Raw genomic sequence first — 20,344 nt, forward strand, 5'->3', positions numbered from 1 at the left:
CTTTTTGGTGAACAGGTGAAAGAAATGTTGTCCATTTGTTTCTGCCTCGACCGGGAATCGAACTCGGGGCTCTTAGGACTACGATCCCCGAGCGTTGTCCACTAGGTCGTGTGTGCGTGTGTGTGTGCATGCAGGTGCGTAAACATGTGAACACGTCACTAAACTCTGTAATCCATGTGTGTGGTGGCTCCCTCCACAGGGTCCTGTGCTCAGCTTCCAACATACCAAGGCGGGTGGTGGTACAGGGACTGCAGTAATGTTGGTACCACGGCTCTCCAGAGTAACTTGGCGACACTTTACTGGACGCCAGGTGTCAGAGGCAGCTACTGGGAGCATCTCCAGCAGATACAAATGATGATACGACCCCAGAATTTCCCAACTTGTCACGAGTAATTGTTGGTAAGATAATGTGGTGGTGAGCTGGGAGTGGTGCATCCCTATTACTGCTTTGCCTATTACTGTCTTGCCTATGAGCGCCTTACCTATTACTGCCTTACCTATTACTGCCACACCTAGTATTGTGTTAACTAATTCTGCCTTACCTATTGGTACGATCTAGAGGATCTCAAAGGTAAAATATCTGTAACATATCTGTTATCATGCATCGCATACTGTAGGAGTATATAATTGCATATAATGTGAACGATTTGCATATGTATATATATTGGTGGGCTCTTAGTGATTACTTCAATCAGTAGTGTGTTAGTAAAGATTTATATTTAACACTTGGTACTTTGGGGGGGAGGAGCGTTGTCTCGGTGCAACCCGTCCTCTTAAAAATAACGTCACTTTTGGCTCGTATGCGCACTATGGCCAAATTTGGACGTAATTTGAAATGAAATCGACTCACAAAAGTGACGTACTGTTCCGTTTTCTATTTAGGCGTCCGGCCCTCCTCGGACAGCTTAGAAGAGGAACTTTCAATTAACGATTTTCATAACGTTTTTAAACTTTATGAGAATTTCCTGCCCACCTAACCTATCAGAGGACCCTTAACTTACTGTTGTTGAAAAAAAAAAAAAAAATTATTTGCAATTTACTTTAATTTTCAAATTACGTCCATATTCGGGCAAACGGCCAAAAGCGACGTTCTTTTTAAGAGGACACGTTGCTCGGTGAGGCAGTCACACCGCTTCAGAGAGCAGTGGCTCGTAACACAGGTGGTGATAACATGTTTTAAGTTAAGTACTATTCCCTTTTGTTTGTATCTTTAGTTGTAATAATATTATGCGTGGAGACACACATTTTTATAGCCATACCTTGATCTAGGATTATATTATAGTTAAGAAAAGACGCATTGGGGAATTTCGTGCCAATTATTCTGAAAATATATATACACAATTTATATATATATAGTTTTTATTTCCTGTAGTAAAGTTGTGTCTACTGGGAGCATCCTGGTGTATTAAATACATGCACAGTAATCTTACCCCCCTAGATATGTTCCTGTGCTGACAGGTACACGAGCCGTGCTGAACTAGATAGATAATAAATTATGGGGGCCTGTGTCCAGAAGTTGTTTCCTACATTATAATTACTGCTTATTACATTATTAGTGGCACATGTCATTAATTATTAATGCCTTCCTAGGTACTAAGTGGTTATATAGTGTTAACAATCAAGGCTTGTGTACCATTTCTCTGTTATTTTGAGCTGCTTGTGGATTTTTTTTTCAACACTTCACGATTTGAGGTAAGTGTCATTCTTGAGCTCAAGGGCCAAGATTTAAGTTGTTCAGTGAAGTGAATTAATAAGTGTTAATACATTTTTAAAGTGATAGAAATGGAACAACAAATAGAAATTTTGCTTGCGGAGCCAAACTTTGAAGGGATTAAGAACCTGACAAAAGTCTGCCTTAATTTATATGGGAGGTAAATTAGATTTAACAGCTAATAACAGAATGTTTAGTGCCCAGTTGGTAAAGCTAATAGTTTCCCACCTGATAGATGAAGGCAGACTTGAGGAAGACGTTCTAGAGGAATTAGCAGAAGGGTGCAATGACCAGTTACCAATAAAACGTCTTGAGTTGGAAGCTCAGATAGAACTAGCTAAAATAGAGGCTCAAAATAAACAGAAACAGTTAGAGCTAGAGGCTCAAAATAAACAGAAACAGTTAAAGCTAGAGGTTGAAAAAAACTGTTAGTGGCTCAGCTTAAGCTACAGGAAGTTATGAGGGAACAATTAGAAATTCAGCATCAAATGACAGCAGACAGTAACAGAGTTGAAGCACCGAGGATTACAGCTGGACAGGGGTAATACTAATAATATTTCAAACAGTGCCAATCCTTAGTCTAGAATTAATAAACATGCAGAGGTACCTAAATTTAATGAAGATCCTCAGATCTTCTTCTCTCATTTTTCGTAAGTTGCAACTAGTATGAATTGGCCTGTAGCTCAGTGGGTTGCAATCATGAAAAGTCAGTTAAGAGGCAAGGCTTAAGAGGTCTTTGCATCACTTCCTGATGCAAACAATTTTGATTTTAATTTTGTTAAAAAGAGCATCCCAAATGCTTATCAATTAAATCCAGATGCACATTGACAAAAATTTCGGATTAAAAAGGGCACATGATCAGCCTATATCTGACTTTACTAGGTTAAAAGTAAATTACTGTGAGAGATGACTTAAATCACTTTCAATTACAGAGTTTGAGACTCTTAAAAACCTACTAAATAATGAAGAGGTATTATCTTGTCTCCCAGATATATATTATATATTATCAACCTATATTTTGGAACAAAAGAATTTTACTGACATTGATGAGCTCTCGAAGCTCGCTGATGAGCATGAGTTACACACAAGGGAGCCTTTTACAGCCCCACATAACAATAATCATAATAATAAATTTAATCAGCATCAGCAAGTTAGAGAACACACAGAAGGGATGCAACACCCCAGTAATGTAATTAATAAGTCTTCAGTGGGTGTGACAGGGTAATCACTGACACTAAATTTTGTACACATTGCAAGAGAAGAGGCCATGTCGTAACATCTTGTTTTCAGAAATATCTTGAGTTAAGACCTACTGGTCTCATATTTAGTAGAGGTGTGCAGAGTAGATATACTAAGCATGTTACCGTAGATCCCAAAAGGATGGACCAGTATCACCATATTTGTATGCTGGAAATATATTTTGTAAAATGGTAAATGGAAGCGTGTTGTAGTTTTAAGGGACATGGGGGGCATCCCAAACATTGATATCTAAGCATACCCTTACTAAGGTAGCAAAAAGAGATTTGGGGGAGTCTGTAGTTCTTCAGAGTGTTACAAGTTATCAAACTATACCTCTGATAGACATAATTTTGAGGTCCAACCTTACTCCAAGCTTATGCACTGTTGGTGTTAGTAATCAGTTACGAATTTCTGGTATAGATGTTATCTTGGGTAATGCTGGGGCCATAAATAATATTGTTTGGAAAGGTTGGTACCATTGTGTTACCAGAATCAGTTATTTTGAGAGGCCAGCCAGATGTAAGGGATGGTGTTATCTACAATACATGTTCTCTATCAAGTACTCTTAGTAAACAGCCTGTTGCAGTGGATAGTGTTATCTTTCATGTCTGTGTTGAGTCTAGTTATGGGAGTAAACAACCTGTTGTAAAGGATGGTGATATCTACCCTACGCGTGCTGATTCTAGTTCTATTATTGTTCCAGTTGTCAGTCTTGTCACTACTGAAGTAATTGTTCAAGATACCAGTACTCCTTCAGAGGAGAAGTGGGATGTGGATGTTCAGGATTCATGTTTGGCAAACCTAGTTGTTGAGAGTAAGTCTGGTACTATGACCCTGCTTATTTGTAACCAAGTGGACGGTTTGGAACAGGAAGTTCATGTACCAGTGTCTTGCCTGCTCACTACAAACGTTGAATCAGGAGTCGAGAGTAAGTCAGTTGTTGCCTCGACTCTGCTTTATCCTAACCAAGTGAATGGTCTGGGAAAGGATGTCGGGTGAAGGGGGGCTTGCCTGCTCGCTCCAGAGTTAGAATAAGTTGTCAAGAGTGAGTCAGTTATAGAGGCCCCACCTCGCCCTAGCATAGTGAATGGAAATGGGAGGAGGCCAAAGTACCTGTTACTTGGCGGCTCATTTCAGATTTCGAGTCCTTGTGTTTGTGTAAGTTAAGTAATCTCCAGATTACGTCATGGGAAGACTATTTGTAAAACTTGTGTAACTATTAATAGTGGTAACATTTTTTCTAGGCCTAAATTGCAGAGTGTTGTGGCCAGTTATTCTTATTCTAAGTGGATTACGTGTTTATCATTGCGCAATTCGAGTCAGTGTTCGTAGGGCTTTATTGCAATGTATTGTTGTTCCACAGGATCCATTCTCCCTTGTAGTAATGGACTGTGTGACATCTTTGCCCAGCACTGATGTTGTGCAGAGATAGTTTACTCCAATAAGTTGTACGCCCAGTTGTCCTGAAACAGATGTGTGGAATTCTAGAGCAGTGTAACACACTGCTCTAGAATGTGCAGAGCGTCAAACACCACACACCGGTCCTGAGTGCTCTGCTAGCATGTGGTGGTGGTGGTGCAAACCACATGACTATGTGCTGCTGCTGCTGCTGCTGCTATGTGGCGGTGTGAGCTATGCTATATCCTTTTGCTGTCATTCAACTCACTAACGTCTCGGTCTTCAAAGAGGTGAGCGCATAAATGCTCGCTCCCACACACACTCACATCCATGTAGGCATGTTGTTATGTGGTGATGCCCCTCTGGAAGCAAGCTAGGGGAGGGGAGGGAGCGAGGGGGAGACTCACCCACCCTGTTTACAAAACCAGTACAGGTCATTCCTATCCATCAGTTGTTGCCGTGACCTCTTACCGTGTACACCCCATCGACTCCGACATGAAAACTAATCTCCTGCGGCTGAAGATATTGGAGACCCACTCCACAGGCTGAGAATTGGTAAAATATATACACTACATAAAACAGAGACCCGCGCTATCAGTCAAAGCTTCCGCCTGCTCCCCTCCCTTCCCCTCTCCCCTATCCTCCTTCATGTGCTCTACCCCTAACCACCCATCTTAAAAGTCTGGTCTCCTACCCTGTCAGGGGGTAGGGGGGGGGGACCTCCTCTACACCTCAACACATCCTACATACTGTTATTTAACTATATATCTACACACGATTAACTCTACAGCACATACTCTTATTTTTCATCTTACAACTACTCAACATGTACACTCTCTCCCTTACTTATTCCATCTACCCTTTTTACCCCTACATGACCCACAACGTCCCGCCTGTCCGTCCCACACCATGTGGTACCCTCCCTCCCTCACACTATCAACTTTGATGATGTACACCTGCCTACATACTTATCCTCCTCTCCCCTCTTATTCCTTTTATCCTTTGTGACCCTCAACATCCCCCTGGACGACGACCGTCCCAATCTACGAACCTTACATACACTTTTGACTATGACCGAGTTCGATACCCGATATTTGCCGGAGATACGATGCCAGAGTGTGTCCATATCCAGGCCCTCCTCCACTTCCAAAAGAACGAGTTGTACATATTCGTCCCTTTGAAACTACAGGAGTAGATTTAACAGGAGCACTAACATTAACAGGCTCCAAAGACAAAAAACCAGTAAAGGCATATATCTGTCTTTTTACTTGTGCCACAACAAGGGCAGTCCATCTAGAAGTGACTCCCGATATGAGTGCCGAGGCATTCTTACAGGCTTTCCGCAGGTTTGCTTCACGTAGATCCAGTCCTAAGTTAATGATCTCAAACAATGCGTGCAACTTAGTGGCAGGAGAAACATGTCTGAGAAAAATCTGAACTCGCCGAAAGGTGCACACGGCCCTAAATCAACGGCAGTACCAATGGAAATTCATACCTTCCAGAGCACCATGGCATGGAGGCGTCTATGAACGCACGATTGGTACAGTGAAACATTCTCTACGGAAAACCCTACACCACCAAAAGATTGACCTACAGGAGCTCCAAACCGTAGCCATAGAGATCGAAGCACGAGTTAATAACCGACCACTTACCTACCTCTATGATGATGTTTTGCAGCGTGAAGCATTAAGTCCAGCTCATCAGATATATGGGACACCTGTCAGAACCCTAGTGTCCCTTACAGATGAGGAACCAGAGGATCCTTCATATGTTCGGGAGAGTGATTTGGTTCAACGTGTCAAACATCTATCAGGGGTGATAAGTCGGTGGAATGACGTGTGGACTCGAGAATACCTTACTGCTCTGAGGGAGTATTATTATGGGGCAAACAACCCCTACAACAGAATTAACTTGAACCCTGGTGACATAGTTCTGGAGGACAGCGATGGGCCACACTCAGAGTGGCCTATAGGTCAAATAGTCTCTGTTCATCCAGACAGCCAGGGCATCTTGAGAATAGTGAACGTAAAATGCCGAGGCAACACTACTCTCAAAACATTAGAGAAATTAGTTCCTTTAGAACTGTCAGGAAAAGAAGACGTTCAATGACTTCCAGCACCCAAAATGCCAGTACGGGACATCCGTCCCCAAAGGACTGCAGCACAACAATGCAAATTCAAATTAAAGCAACACTATAATTCTGAAGGAGAGGAATATAGTGATCGCAGTCCTTACCGGGACTTCGACCCGTGTTCCCCCCCCCCCCCCCGGAATTATGTCAGAAATCAGACACACATAACAACATAAGTTACCTCCATAAAGAAAAAGAGAATGGGTGATTCCATGACGTCATCGACACCACATATTTTATTAACTCTAATTTCTTTTAAACCTCAGTCTAGTATTTAAAAAAGTGATCACTAGGACTGAATATAATTTCCAACACCAGGAATATAGCTTAACTCTCTATTCCTTAAACACAAATAGAACCACCAAACAATTGAGGGCGTCTCCCCTAGAGCGTCGTCACGTACACCAGAATTATAACAATAACAACACGAAACGAGTGCTCCTGAGAGAGTTGAAATACTAGACTCGCACTATAGACTTACTCGATCCCAAGAAATATACAACAGCAACACCTCTGCTACAAACAGCAGCACTTGAGTATCCGACTACTCTCTTTAATCTGTTTTAATTGATGCATCATTTAATATAGATAGGTGGCCAGTTATTAGCATGAGAAAACCAACAACCAAGTACGTTTACTCTGCTCAACACACACATATTCCATGTCGTACCAGTACTTATATGTTTAGGGAACCATTATTTATTCCTTACATCCCAAACAGGTAATTGTGAGGAAGTTAGTGAAGCAGGAAGCTGGCTCCTAACATAATTATACAAATTTGTTACCCTGCTGTACAACAAGTCTTGTAGGCCTCCAGACAGCCGTCATTACGTGGCACTCTGAGGCACAGGGCCACACCCAGTTCTGATGCTACAATTACACAATGCCTTAGCAGGCCCCACCAACATTGACAGGCCCTTTAGTTTACTACTGTAGACATAGTATTAATATATATTAATTTAATTTGCTGTAATAATAGTAGATTAGACCACCATATGTGGTATGATTTATAATTTATATATCAAAGACCACGCAAACAATTTGTGGTTCATGAAGGATACACCTCCAAGTGGTTTGAGCTACAAATTGTCCCTCCCATTGTGTGAGATAAGTTCTAGCAGCTGAATCAGAATATATACAGTCCACTTACTTACTACTAACTAACTTTCTAAGAACTAAGAACTAAGAAAAATAATCAAATAAAAGTAATATAATATTAAAGTCAATTAAAAAATAAGTAAAGTGAATATATAATAATTCATAAAAGAAAAAGAATTAAAATTGCTAGGATTTTCCCACAACTTGTGGTGGTTGTGGTAAGCTGGTATTTGTGGTGGTTGTGGTGAGCTGGTACTTATAGTGGTTGTGGTGAGCTGGTACTTGTGGTGGTTGTAGTGAGCTGGTACTTGTGGTGGTTGTGGTGAGCTGGTACTTGTGGTGGTTGTGGTGAGCTGGTACTTGTGGTGGTTGTGGTGAGCTGGTACTTGTGGTGGTTGTGGTGAGCTGGTACTTGTGGAGGTTGTGGTGAGCTGGTACTTGTGGTGGTTGTGGTGAGCTGGTACTTGTGGTGGTTGTGGTGAGCTGGTACTTGTGGTGGTTGTGGTGAGCTGGTACTTGTGGTGGTTGTGGTGAGCTGGTACTTGTGGTGGTTGTGGTGAGCTGGTACTTGTGGTGGTTGTGGTGAGCTGGTACTTGTGGTGGTTGTGGTGAGCTGGTACTTGTGGTGGTTGTGGTGAGCTGGTACTTGTGGTGGTTGTGGTGAGCTGGTACTTGTGGTGGTTGTGGTGAGCTGGTACTTGTGGTGGTTGTGGTGAGCTGGTACTTGTGGTGGTTGTGGTGAGCTGGTACTTGTGGTGGTTGTGGTGAGCTGGTACTTGTGGTGGTTGTGGTGAGCTGGTACTTGTGGTGGTTGTGGTGAGCTGGTACTTGTGGTGGTTGTGGTGAGCTGGTACTAGTGGTGGTTGTGGTGAGCTGGTACTTGTGGTGGTTGTGGTGAGCTGGTACTTGTGGTGGTTGTGGTGAGCTGGTACTTGTGGTGGTAGTGGTGAGCTGGTACTTGTGGTGGTTGTGGTGAGCTGGTACTTGTGGTGGTTGTGGTGAGCTGGTACTTGTGGTGGTTGTGGTGAGCTGGTACTTGTGGTGGTTGTGGTGAGCTGGTACTTGTGGTGGTTGTGGTGAGCTGGTACTTGTGGTGGTAGTGGTGAGCTGGTACTTGTGGTGGTTGTGGTGAGCTGGTACTTGTGGTGGTTGTGGTGAGCTGGTACTTGTGGTGGTTGTGGTGAGCTGGTACTTGTGGTGGTTGTGGTGAGCTGGTACTTGTGGTGGTTGTGGTGAGCTGGTACTTGTGGTGGTTGTGGTGAGCTGGTACTTGTGGTGGTTGTGGTGAGCTGGTACTTGTGGTGGTTGTGGTGAGCTGGTACTTGTGGTGGTTGTGGTGAGCTGGTACTTGTGGTGGTTGTGGTGAGCTGGTACTTGTGGTGGTTGTGGTGAGCTGGTACTTGTGGTGGTTGTGGTGAGCTGGTACTTGTGGTGGTTGTGGTGAGCTGGTACTTGTGGTGGTTGTGCTGAGCTGGTACTTGTGGTGGTTGTGGTGAGCTGGTACTTGTGGTGGTAGTAGTGAGCTGGTACTTGTGGTGGTTGTGGTGAGCTGGTACTTGTGGTGGTTGTGGTGAGCTGGTACTTGTGGTGGTTGTGGTGAGCTGGTACTTGTGGTGGTTGTGGTGAGCTGGTACTTGTGGTGGTTGTGGTGAGCTGGTACTTGTGGTGGTTGTGGTGAGCTGGTACTTGTGGTGGTTGTGGTGAGCTGGTACTTGTGGTGGTTGTGGTGAGCTGGTACTTGTGGTGGTTGTGGTGAGCTGGTACTTGTGGTGGTTGTGGTGAGCTGGTACTTGTGGTGGTTGTGGTGAGCTGGTACTTGTGGTGGTTGTGGTGAGCTGGTACTTGTGGTGGTAGTGGTGAGCTGGTACTTGTGGTGGTTGTGGTGAGCTGGTACTTGTGGTGGTTGTGGTGAGCTGGTACTTGTGGTGATAAAGGTGAGCTGGTACTTGTGGTGATAAAGGTGAGCTGGTACTTGTGGTGGTAGTGGTGAGCTGGTACTTGTGGTGATAAAGGTGAGCTGGTACTTGTGGTGGTTGTGGTGAGCTGGTACTTGTGGTGGTAGTTGTGAGCTGGTACTTGTGGTGATAAAGGTGAGCTGGTACTTGTGGTGATAAAGGTGAGCTGGTACTTGTGGTGGTTGTGGTGAGTTGGTACTTGTGGTGGTTGTGGTGAGCTGGTACTTGTGGTGGTTGTGGTGAGCTGGTACTTGTGGTGGTTGTGGTGAGCTGGTACTTGTGGTGGTTGTGGTGAGCTGGTACTTGTGGTGGTTGTGGTGAGCTGGTACTTGTGGTGGTAGAGGTGAGCTGGTACTTGTGGTGGTAGTGGTGAGCTGGTACTTGTGGTGATTGTGGTGAGCTGGTACTTGTGGTTTTTGTGGTGAGCTGGTACTTGTGGTGGTTGTGGTGAGCTGGTACTTGTGGTGATAAAGGTGAGCTGGTACTTGTGGTGATAAAGGTGAGCTGGTACTTGTGGTGATAAAGGTGAGCTGGTACTTGTGGTGATAAAGGTGAGCTGGTACTTGTGGTGGTAGTGGTGAGCTGGTACTTGTGGTGGTAGTGGTGAACTGGTACTTGTGGTGGTTGTGGTGAGCTGGTACTTGTGGTGATAAAGGTGAGCTGGTACTTGTGGTGGTAGTGGTGAGCTGGTACTTGTGGTGGTAGTGGTGAGCTGGTACTTGTGGTGGTTGTGGTGAGCTGGTACTTGTGGTGGTAGTGGTGAGCTGGTACTTGTGGTGGTAGTGGTGAGCTGGTACTTGTGGTGGTAGTGGTGAGCTGGTACTTGTGGTGATAAAGGTGAGCTGGAACTTGTGGTGATAAAGGTGAGCTGGTACTTGTGGTGGTAGTGGTGAGCTGGTACTTGTGGTGGTTGTGGTGAGCTGGTACTGGTGGTGGTAGTGGTGAGCTGGTACTTGTGGTGGTAGTGGTGAGCTGGTACTTGTGGTGGTAGAGGTGAGCTGGTACTTGTGGTGGTAGTGGTGAGCTGGTACTTGTGGTGATTGTGGTGAGCTGGTACTTGTGGTGGTTGTGCTGAGCTTGTACTTGTGGTGGTTGTGCTGAGCTGGTACTTGTGGTGGTTGTGGTGAGCTGGTACTTGTGGTGGTTGTGGTGAGCTGGTACTTGTGGTGGTTGTGGTGAGCTGGTACTTGTGGTGATTGTGGTGAGCTGGTACTTGTGGTGGTTGTGCTGAGCTGGTACTTGTGGTGGTTGTGGTGAGCTGGTACTTGTGGTGATTGTGGTGAGCTGGTACTTGTGGTGGTTGTGGTGAGCTGGTACTTGTGGTGGTTGTGGTGAGCTGGTACTTGTGGTGGTTGTGGTGAGCTGGTACTTGTGGTGGATGTGGTGATCTGGAACTTGTGGTGGTTGTGGTGAGCTGGTACTTGTGGTGGTTGTGGTGAGCTGGTACTTGTGGTGGTTGTGGTGAGCTGGTACTTGTGGTGATTGTGGTGAGCTGGTACTTGTGGTGGTTGTGGTGAGCTGGTACTTGTGGTGGTTGTGCTGAGCTGGTACTTGTGGTGGTTGTGGTGAGCTGGTACTTGTGGTGGTTGTGGTGAACTGGTACTTGTGGTGGTAGTGGTGAGCTGGTACTTGTGGTGATAAAGGTGAGCTGGTACTTGTGGTGGTAGTGGTGAGCTGGTACTTGTGGTGATAAAGGTGAGCTGGTACTTGTGGTGGTAGTGGTGAGCTGGTACTTGTGGTGATAAAGGTGAGCTGGTACTTGTGGTGGTTGTGGTGAGCTGATAATTGTGATTTTTTTTTATCTATATATAATAATATACAATATAAATCATATACACATAAATTTTACAAGGCAATATTACATTACATGTACAGTGCTATAAATGTCAGTACACAAGTGTTTCATTATCACAGAACATGAACTTTAAATCCCGTAAATGTTATACTTATTTTTCTTTAAATGATTTACAATATTGGAGATTGTATTTACATTAATTTACAGGAGAATTTATTATATATATATATATATATTTTATATAATTCTCAGTAAAAAAAATTTCCATATCATCACCGAGCAGTAGTAGTGTAAAGTGAGACTACGACCGTCCTAAACCCGAGGAGGATTTAGGACTTAGATTAGGTACTGCCGTTGATTTAGAGCCGTGTGCACCTTTCGGCGAGTCCAGATTTTTCTCAGACATGTTTCTCCTGCCACTAAGTTGCACGCATTGTTTGAGATCATTAACTTAGGACTGGATCTACGTGAAGCAAACCTGCGGAAAGCCTGTAAGAATGCCTCGGCACTCATATCGGGAGTCACTTCTAGATGGACTGCCCTTGTTGTGGCACAAGTAAAAAGACAGATATATGCCTTTACTGGTTTTTTGTCTTTGGAGCCTGTTAATGTTAGTGCTCCTGTTAAATCTACTCCTGTAGTTTCAAAGGGACGAATATGTACAACTCGTTCTTTTGGAAGTGGAGGAGGGCCTGGATATGGACACACTCTGGCATCGTATCTCCGGGAAATAACACAGGATTTAATTATGGATTTTACTGTCTGCCTACCTTGGAGTAGCCAGTACTGTTGTCTTAAGTCAGTGAAGGTATCTAATACTCCACCATGCAAAGTGTTGTATTTGTGTATGTGTAACACAATTAGTTTGCTTACTATGTGGTGACAAGGAAGCAATATTCGATTTTTTGCTTTCAGATCTATGTCAGCATGCTGTAAGCGTCCTCCGCATCTGATTATGTTATAATTGTTGGTGTCTAACCCGAGACCCAGATCATTTTGTAGCTTCTTAGGAACATTGTCAAATTCAGTCCTGAATGTGTCTGTCTGAGCCGTTTTGACCCAGTACCTTAAGGCACTAGGGAATTTATGCTTATTCCTATTTTCTTTAGAAAATCAAACACTACTTGGGTGACACCTATTAGTTTGTTAATAAATAAATAATAAATAAATTGTTAATAAATAAATTAAAAAAATTCACCTTCTGATCATCCAATATTTGGTTTCAGTGCAATTTGCCTGATAAATACTTTTGTTACTGATAATTCTGTAATGTGGTAATGGGTTTTAGTCATTGTATAACTTTTGTGTTCTGGAATGTATTGAATTATATATATATATATATATATATATATATATATATATATATATATATATATATATATATATATATATATATATATATATATTCTCTCTCTCTCTCTCTCTCTCTCTCTCTCTCTCTCTCTCTCTCTCTCTCTCTCTCTCTCTCCCTCTCTCTCTCTCTCTCTCTATATATATATATATATATATATATATATATATATATATATATATATATATAGAGAGAGAGAGAGAGAGAGAGAGAGAGAGAGAGAGAGAGAGAGAGAGAGAGAGAGAAGATAATATTAGTGTTCAGTGAGAAACCACAAGGTCTCCTCTGAATACTTTTTATTTTCTTCTCCGAGGCTATGGGTCCCCACATTGGCACCGGAGGTGGTACCCTCACAAACTTTAATATATATATATATATATATATGACTGAAAACTCACACCCCAGAAGTGACTCGAACCCATACTCCCAGGAGCAACGCCACTGGTAACTACAGGACGCCTTAATTCACTTTACCATCACGACCGGACATAAGGAAAGTGACAGCCGAAGCTATTTGAACCACTTCCCCGCCGGCACTCAGATGGTAATCTTGGGCATAGCATTTTATCAAATCACCTCATTCATTGGGGCACACGTGAGGAACACAAATGCAAACAAGCCTGAATGGTCCCCAGGACTATATGCGACTGAAAACTCACACCCCAGAAGTGACTCGAACCCATACTCCAAGGAGCAACGCCACTGGTAACTACAGGACGCCTTAATCCGCTTGACCATCACGACCGGACATAAGGAAGTGACAGCCGAAGCTATTTGAACCACTTCCCCGCCGGCACTCGGATGGTAATCTTGGGCATAGCATTTTATCAAATCACCTCATTCTTTAGGGCACACGTGAGAAACACAAATGCGAACAAGCCTGAATGGTCCCCAGGACTATATGCGACTGAAAACTCAAACCCCAGAAGTGACTCGAACCCATACTGCCAGGAGCAACGCAACTGGTATCTACAGGACACCTTAATCCGCTTATTCAATACATTATGACCATATTGAATACTTCATACCCAAGACTCTACTACAAATTAGAGGTATTGTCAGGCAACATCACCGTGACAAGGTAACTGAGGAAAGGAGGATAGAAGAACAAACCAGTGAATCTGTACGATGGTACAACATGGTTGCAGCTGGCAATCCCAATCATTATGGCCGAAGAGGAGGAGGGCGAGGGAGAGATTCAGTAATAGTGAGAATCCGTCTTGGATACAAATATCCATGGAGATGTGGAATGGAAACAACAGTTGATCAGCGAAGTTGCAGAATCTGTGGAGAGAGTGATGGACACCGCCTTGACCACTATCTACGTGAATGTGAACACCTGAGAGACATTAGGAATAACTGTAGAATAATAAACCCCACATTGTTTGAGTTAGGAAAACACTATTTGTCAAATATTGATACTGTTCTTAAAAGATTTCCCCATTTTGCACCCGCAAGATAACGTAAGTTTTTAAGGGTTGATAAATGTTAATCTTCTTGTTTGAGGAGCTGTTCACTTGAGACAGTTAAGCAAGTCCCAGCTGTGTCTGGGTACAAGTGACAGGAAGAACAACCCAGTGGGTTTTCTTCCTATTGGGGAGTGTTGTACATGCTGCTATGGCGGTATGTTCACTCACAAGATGAGTGGCGCTGCCCAATAAACTCGCCCCTCGGGGCAAAATTTAAAATTTAAATTTAAAAATTTCCACTGTCCCCTCATCCTCCCCACCATTCCCTACTCCACCATCCCCTTTTCCTTCCCATCATGCCACACTCTCCTGTCCCTTTGTCCTCTCCAGTATTCTCCATTCCCCCATCCCCTACCATGCCAAACTCCCCCGTCCCCTCGTCCTCCCCACCATCTCTCACTTCCGTCCCCTCGTCATCCCCACCATTCCCCAAGGCAAGACAACAACATCTCTTTCCAGGCGTTTAACGATGCATAAGCAACAGGGCTCCATTAAGGAACATATAATCTCTTCCCACAAACAAACCATCATCAGAGAAATCTTAGCAAACAACACAAAAATCATCGTTAGATACAGCGATAGCAGGCGGCTTGACGTTTGCGAGGCACTACACATCAAGAAGTCAACACCAGCAATCAACAGCCAATTAATGCACAACTATATTCTACCCACTTCAAGACTCCGCTCCAATATAGAAGCATCAAGAAATATGGACCAATAGGCTTTCTACAATTACTTCCATTGAATACCCATTGTTTCGTGTTCTGTCTTGTGTTTGAATTTAATACCCATTCAATACCCATTGTTGAAAGTTTGTTTTCACCTCATCCACCTCACCCAAATGTAGATATAAACTCGAAGATGTGTAAGCTCTATTCAGTTTCAGTTGTGTGTTTGTAAACTAAAGTCTTTGAAAATGTAATAAGTTTTACAAAACGCGCTCACGTGTCGCGTCAGACTAGAAATAAAAATGAATTTTTTGGAGAATTGATCTTTGAATTACCACCAACAGTGAAAAGAAACGTAAGAAAGATAGAGAAAATTCGTGTTAGAATTATTAATCTTACTTTTTCGGTCATATTTAATAATATATGTCTACAGGAAAGACTGCTACCAAAATATACTAATATATATATATGTATATATATATTTTTTTTTTCTTTGATGTTTGATGTATTTATTTGTTGTGGTGGTGTTCTTGCTTGTATTTATGGAATAATGTATGCTATAATAAAGGAGAGATTTATATTTTGCCATTATACTTATTTGTTAATTGTTGTCTTTATATTTCTTATTCAGTTTTCTTTATTCACAAAGTTTATAACAAAATTAATTTACTGGACAAGGCTTATTATTAATTATCTAAAATCTTGATTTCTCAAGTTCTTGCTCTTGTTACTGACTATTGTAATTTTGACTCTTGTAATTATACAGTATACAGTAAATATATACTTGTTTAATTATATAACATTTTGGTGTATACATTTGCAGTATGGAATGGAGTCATCACCGGAGTGAAGTTCCTCCACAAGTGTTACAAGTGGAAGAGTTGACTAAAGTCCAGGTGGTGACCCGTGACCATCCCCAGGGACCAGGTGGTGACCCGTGACCATCCCCAGGGACCAGGTGGTGACCCGTGACCATCCCCAGGGACCAGGTGGTGACCCGTGACCATCCCCAGGGACCAGGTGGTGACCCGTGACCATCCCCAGGGACCAGGTGGTGACCCGTGACCATCCCCAGGGACCAGGTGGTGACCCGTGACCAGCCCCAGGGACCAGGTGGTGACCCGTGACCATCCCCAGGGACCAGGTGGTGACCCGTGACCATCTCCAGGGACCAGGTGGTGACCCGTGACCATCCCCAGGGACCAGGTGGTGACCCGTGACCATCCCCAGGGACCAGGTGGTGACCCGTGACCATCCCCAGGGACCAGGTGGTGACCCGTGACCATCCCCAGGGACCAGGTGGTGACCCGTGACCATCCCCAGGGACCAGGTGGTGACCCGTGACCATCCCCAGGGACCAGGTGGTGACCCGTGACCAGCCCCAGGGACCAGGTGGTGACCCGTGACCATCCCCAGGGACCAGGTGGTGACCCGTGACCATCCCCAGGGACCAGGTGGTGACCCGTGACCATCCCCAGGGACCAGGTGGTGACCCGTGACCATCCCCAGGGACCAGGTGGTGACCCGTGACCATCCCCAGGGACCAGGTGGTGACCCGTGACCAGCCCCAGGGACCAACCGAGGCCGGACCTAATTATCCTTAGATAATTAAGCAGCTTTTTCCAACTTTGATTGTAATGTTAAACAATAAAACTCGGTACAATACTTTTTCTTCTGTTGGAGGAAATATTTGATGTATTGAGGCTAATACTTAGCAAAAATTTATCTCGGTATCCTATATGTTTTATTTCATATTTATGCATTGATGAATTTCTTTTGATTGTCTCCTAGATATTTCTCTCATAAATACTTGACATTTTCAATATTGTCCAGGTGATATATTGAAACTCTAATATTATTATTACTAAGCTCAAATCCCAATTTTTTTGTTTGCATCATTAAACTGCATATGCTAATCTTTTGTCCACGTGTAAAGTTTGTGTAGATTCTCTTTTAGCACTTTTGGGAATTTAACTCACATGGGAGTTAAATCCACGTGGGATTTAACTCTATTCATGCCAACTCTCTGCTGTCTAATAAAAATTACTAAGTTCTAATCCGACTTAAAATAAACCCCCATTACAATGTGCCTCTAGCTTTTTAGTCTTGTGAGGCGCAGTAACAAAGTCCTTGTTGATGTCAAATTTTAGAATGTCACAGTCTTTCCCACTACCAGCTTCTTGAAATTTACATGAAAAGAATAATAGAAAATTTCTTAAACATGAGCGGCCCTTAGTGAAACCATGTCGTTAATTCTTTATTAATCTGATTTTCAAGGTGAATACGAATAGCTTTTTTAATTATCAATTAAATCCATTCCCGGCAATTGGCACCACATCAGCAATCATCTATAACCCCGGTACTCTGCTCGGATAATGATTAATTAAATATGGTAGTCAATGGGTCACTAAGCTTTATTTTACATTACTTAAGCACCTTGGATTGTTTTGTGGCTCAGGGGACTAGTTTGCATATATTGTTAAATAACCTCCTCGCTAGTAACTACTAAGCTAGTTTACTTGTCCTCTCGATCTTCAAAGATTTTGTCTGCTGAATGCATAGTTGAGTTTCTTTTGTAAATAAAGAGAGGAAGAATTTAGTTGAAAAAGTCATTTCTTTTTCTTTATCAGTTACCTGACCTGCCTCAGATATAATTCGTGAAGTCTTTTCCTCTTTGTTTAATATATCAGAAAATGTTTTATAAATTATCATTGCCTGGTCTCCTATACATCATATTTTTTTTTTTTTTTGCTTTCCTTATTTCTGCAACATTTCTAACTAGTTTGGCATATTATTGTTCAAGATTGATTTTCCCATTCTCGGGCCTTTGATCAAAGCTTTTTCCTTCTGATAAGGTTTTTTAATCACAAGATTATTCATTTGGGATCATTGTTATTTGACCTAACCACTTTAGATGCATTTTTGGCCTTTACTGAGCATAGTTATAAATAAATTATAGTTTGAAAATGTTACAGTTTTTTGTAATATTTTTTTGTTATATAATTTCACCCATGTTAATACTTCAGTCATGTTGCCCTTTACCCTTCACCTTTTTAGATAATATACATTAAGACATTTTAACTTCTCGACGGTGTTTCATAGTCTTAACCGGCTTGACGCCTTGTTCTGATAATTACTGACATCGTAAGCTCTCGCAATATGTGAGAACACTTTTTCTGGAAGCAACTGTCGTCCTTCACTGCACACGGTCAAGTAACATCACGTCCATTCTACAGTATGGCGACTATAACTGAAATGCATAATCTTAGTGGGGCCTAACAAGAGAAAAAAATAATTGAAATGCATAATCTTAGTGGGGCCTATCAAGAGAAATAAAATGATGCAGAACAATATATCTTGTTAGTATGGTTTGGTGTCTTAGGCCGATCACCGTCTGAAGGATTACTAAGGCTACACAAGTGCTAACTGACCAAACAGCGAGTATACTTTATGCCAGAACAAATGTAAACAAAGGTTTAAACAAGCAATGCAAAGGTTGACCAAAATGGAAATAAATGACTGCGAAAATGTTGAGTGAAGTATCACAAGGCTCCAGCTTGGGCCCAACCCATCTTATAATATACATCAATGACATCAATGGGAACGTTACACACCACATCATCAAATTTGCAGATAACATTAAGATTTATAGTAAGGTAGGAAGTGGTAACTACACTTAGGCCTTGCAAGAGAGCTACATTAACACTACAAAGGGTAAGCAGACTGGGAAATGCTTCTCAATATCGACAAATACAAGTTGGGCATAACCCTGCATGTCATAAGAACATATGAATATAGGTACAACAATCTCAATCATATATATGTCTAACCTATGTTTGAAACAATTAAGGGATGCTACTTCTATTACGATAAGGGGGCATGAGTTGATTTTTTAAAAGTTGTTCAATGTAAACCAATAGTTTTTGACTAGTTGTATATGAACAGGGCTGCAATTATTCCAAGTTTCAGTACTGCAGCCTAAATAGAAAGGGAGATTTTTTTCAACGAATATTACACATTTTCTAATTAACTCTACTCATTCACATTTTGAGATATAATCCTTCTATGACACTTTTCTGACACATTAGCATATAATAAAGGATCTGTAGAAAGGGATTTTCCAAACACCTTTAGTTTTCTTAATACAAATAGTCAAAGTTCCCCCCAAAAAATTTGTTTGCAGATATATCATGTTTATTGCTATTTATAAAATCAATAAATGAACTCAATTGGTAACTGGTTCCACAAATCAAAAACCTAGTTACAGAATCAGTATATACCCAGGTCTTTCCTAAATTTAAACTTATTCAATTGATACCCATTGTTTCGTGTTATGTCTTGTGTTGATACTTTTAATACCCTATTAATATCCCCTTTGTTATGTCCATTCATTCATACCGTAGTAATCTTATCTTGAGGTTATCATGAGATGATTTCGGGGTTTAGCGTCCCCACGGCCCGGTCCTCGAACAGGCCTCCATTTTGGAAGCAGTCCGTAGCAGCTTTCTAACTCCTAGGAACCTATTTGCTGCTAGGTAACAGGAGCATCAGGGTGAAGGAAAAACCTTACCCATTTGTCTCCGCCTCCACTGGGGATCTAACCCGGAACCTCAAGACTACGAATCCGAAGCGCTGTCCGCTCAGTTGTCAGGCGCTAAAACTAACTTTTGTATTTGTATAGTATACCATACAAATAGAATACATCGAATACCAATGACCTGAAATGCATAACAAAGGACCTGAAGAACCTTACAGGTAGAAAGAGAGCGTGGTACAAAAAGGATTAGGAATGGGGAAATCAGTTTAGAACAAGAATTCATCCAACTGGTTAGAAATATTAAAAAAAAAGGAGATAAGGAAGGCAAAAAGAAAGGCTATGAAGTTCGCATAGCAGGACAAACAAAGACAAATACTAAAGTTTTTTTTCAGTTATATCAAACAAAAATTAGGAAAAATATAGGTGCATTAAAACTGAGACCAGTCAGATTTGTCAGCATTGAACTGCATCTGCCAATATTTTGACCATTTCAAAACCATACTTAGATCGACTTCAAGTGATAAAGCATCTTTTTCTGTGTTTATTTTACTCCCGATTTTTGTATCATCAGCAAATTTGCAAATATTGCTGCTCAAACCTGAATCTAAATCATTTATATATATATTACTATCTGTACCCGGCCATGCATTGCTGTGGCTCAGCAACGCACATGCGTTGCTGAGCCACAGCAACCTTGCCCTGTCTCCCAGTCCTCCCCACATTCCTCCATCCCCCATCCCCCTCGTCCTCCCAACCATTCTTCACTTCCCCATCCCTTCGTCCTCCCCACCATTCTCCTCCCTTCACCGACCCTTCGTCCTCCCCACCATCCACCACTCCAGCATCCCATCATCCTCCTAACCATCCCCTCCCTCCCGTGTCCCCTCGTTCTCCCCACCATCCCCCACTCCCCTTGTCCTCCCCACCGTCCTCCACTCCCTATCCCCTCGTCCTCCCCCACCATTTTCCCTCCCTCCCTCCCTCCCCTGTCC

General features: G+C 42.5%; 1 protein-coding gene across 2 annotated transcripts in view; it reads left to right on the forward strand.

Moving 5' to 3' along the window:
- The window catches only part of LOC123760773 (angiopoietin-related protein 7), a 557,761-nt gene extending 540,043 nt beyond the window's left edge, over window positions 1-17,718 (forward strand). Inside the window, exons 9-10 of one of the 2 annotated variants that reach the window (XM_069328203.1) lie at window positions 200-399; window positions 15,639-17,718. In XM_069328203.1, coding sequence (XP_069184304.1) covers window positions 200-393 — 194 coding nt within the window. In that variant the 3' untranslated portion in view covers window positions 394-399; window positions 15,639-17,718. Of the gene's footprint in view, window positions 1-199; window positions 1,348-15,638 lie in introns of those variants that run through there. The other variant, XM_069328204.1, reaches the window with a different exon arrangement.
- The last annotated feature ends 2,626 nt before the right edge of the window (window positions 17,719-20,344 follow it).

The sequence above is a fragment of the Procambarus clarkii genome, chromosome 21 (genome assembly GCF_040958095.1).
Source record: "Procambarus clarkii isolate CNS0578487 chromosome 21, FALCON_Pclarkii_2.0, whole genome shotgun sequence".
In the NCBI taxonomy this organism is placed as follows: Eukaryota; Metazoa; Arthropoda; class Malacostraca; order Decapoda; family Cambaridae; genus Procambarus; species Procambarus clarkii.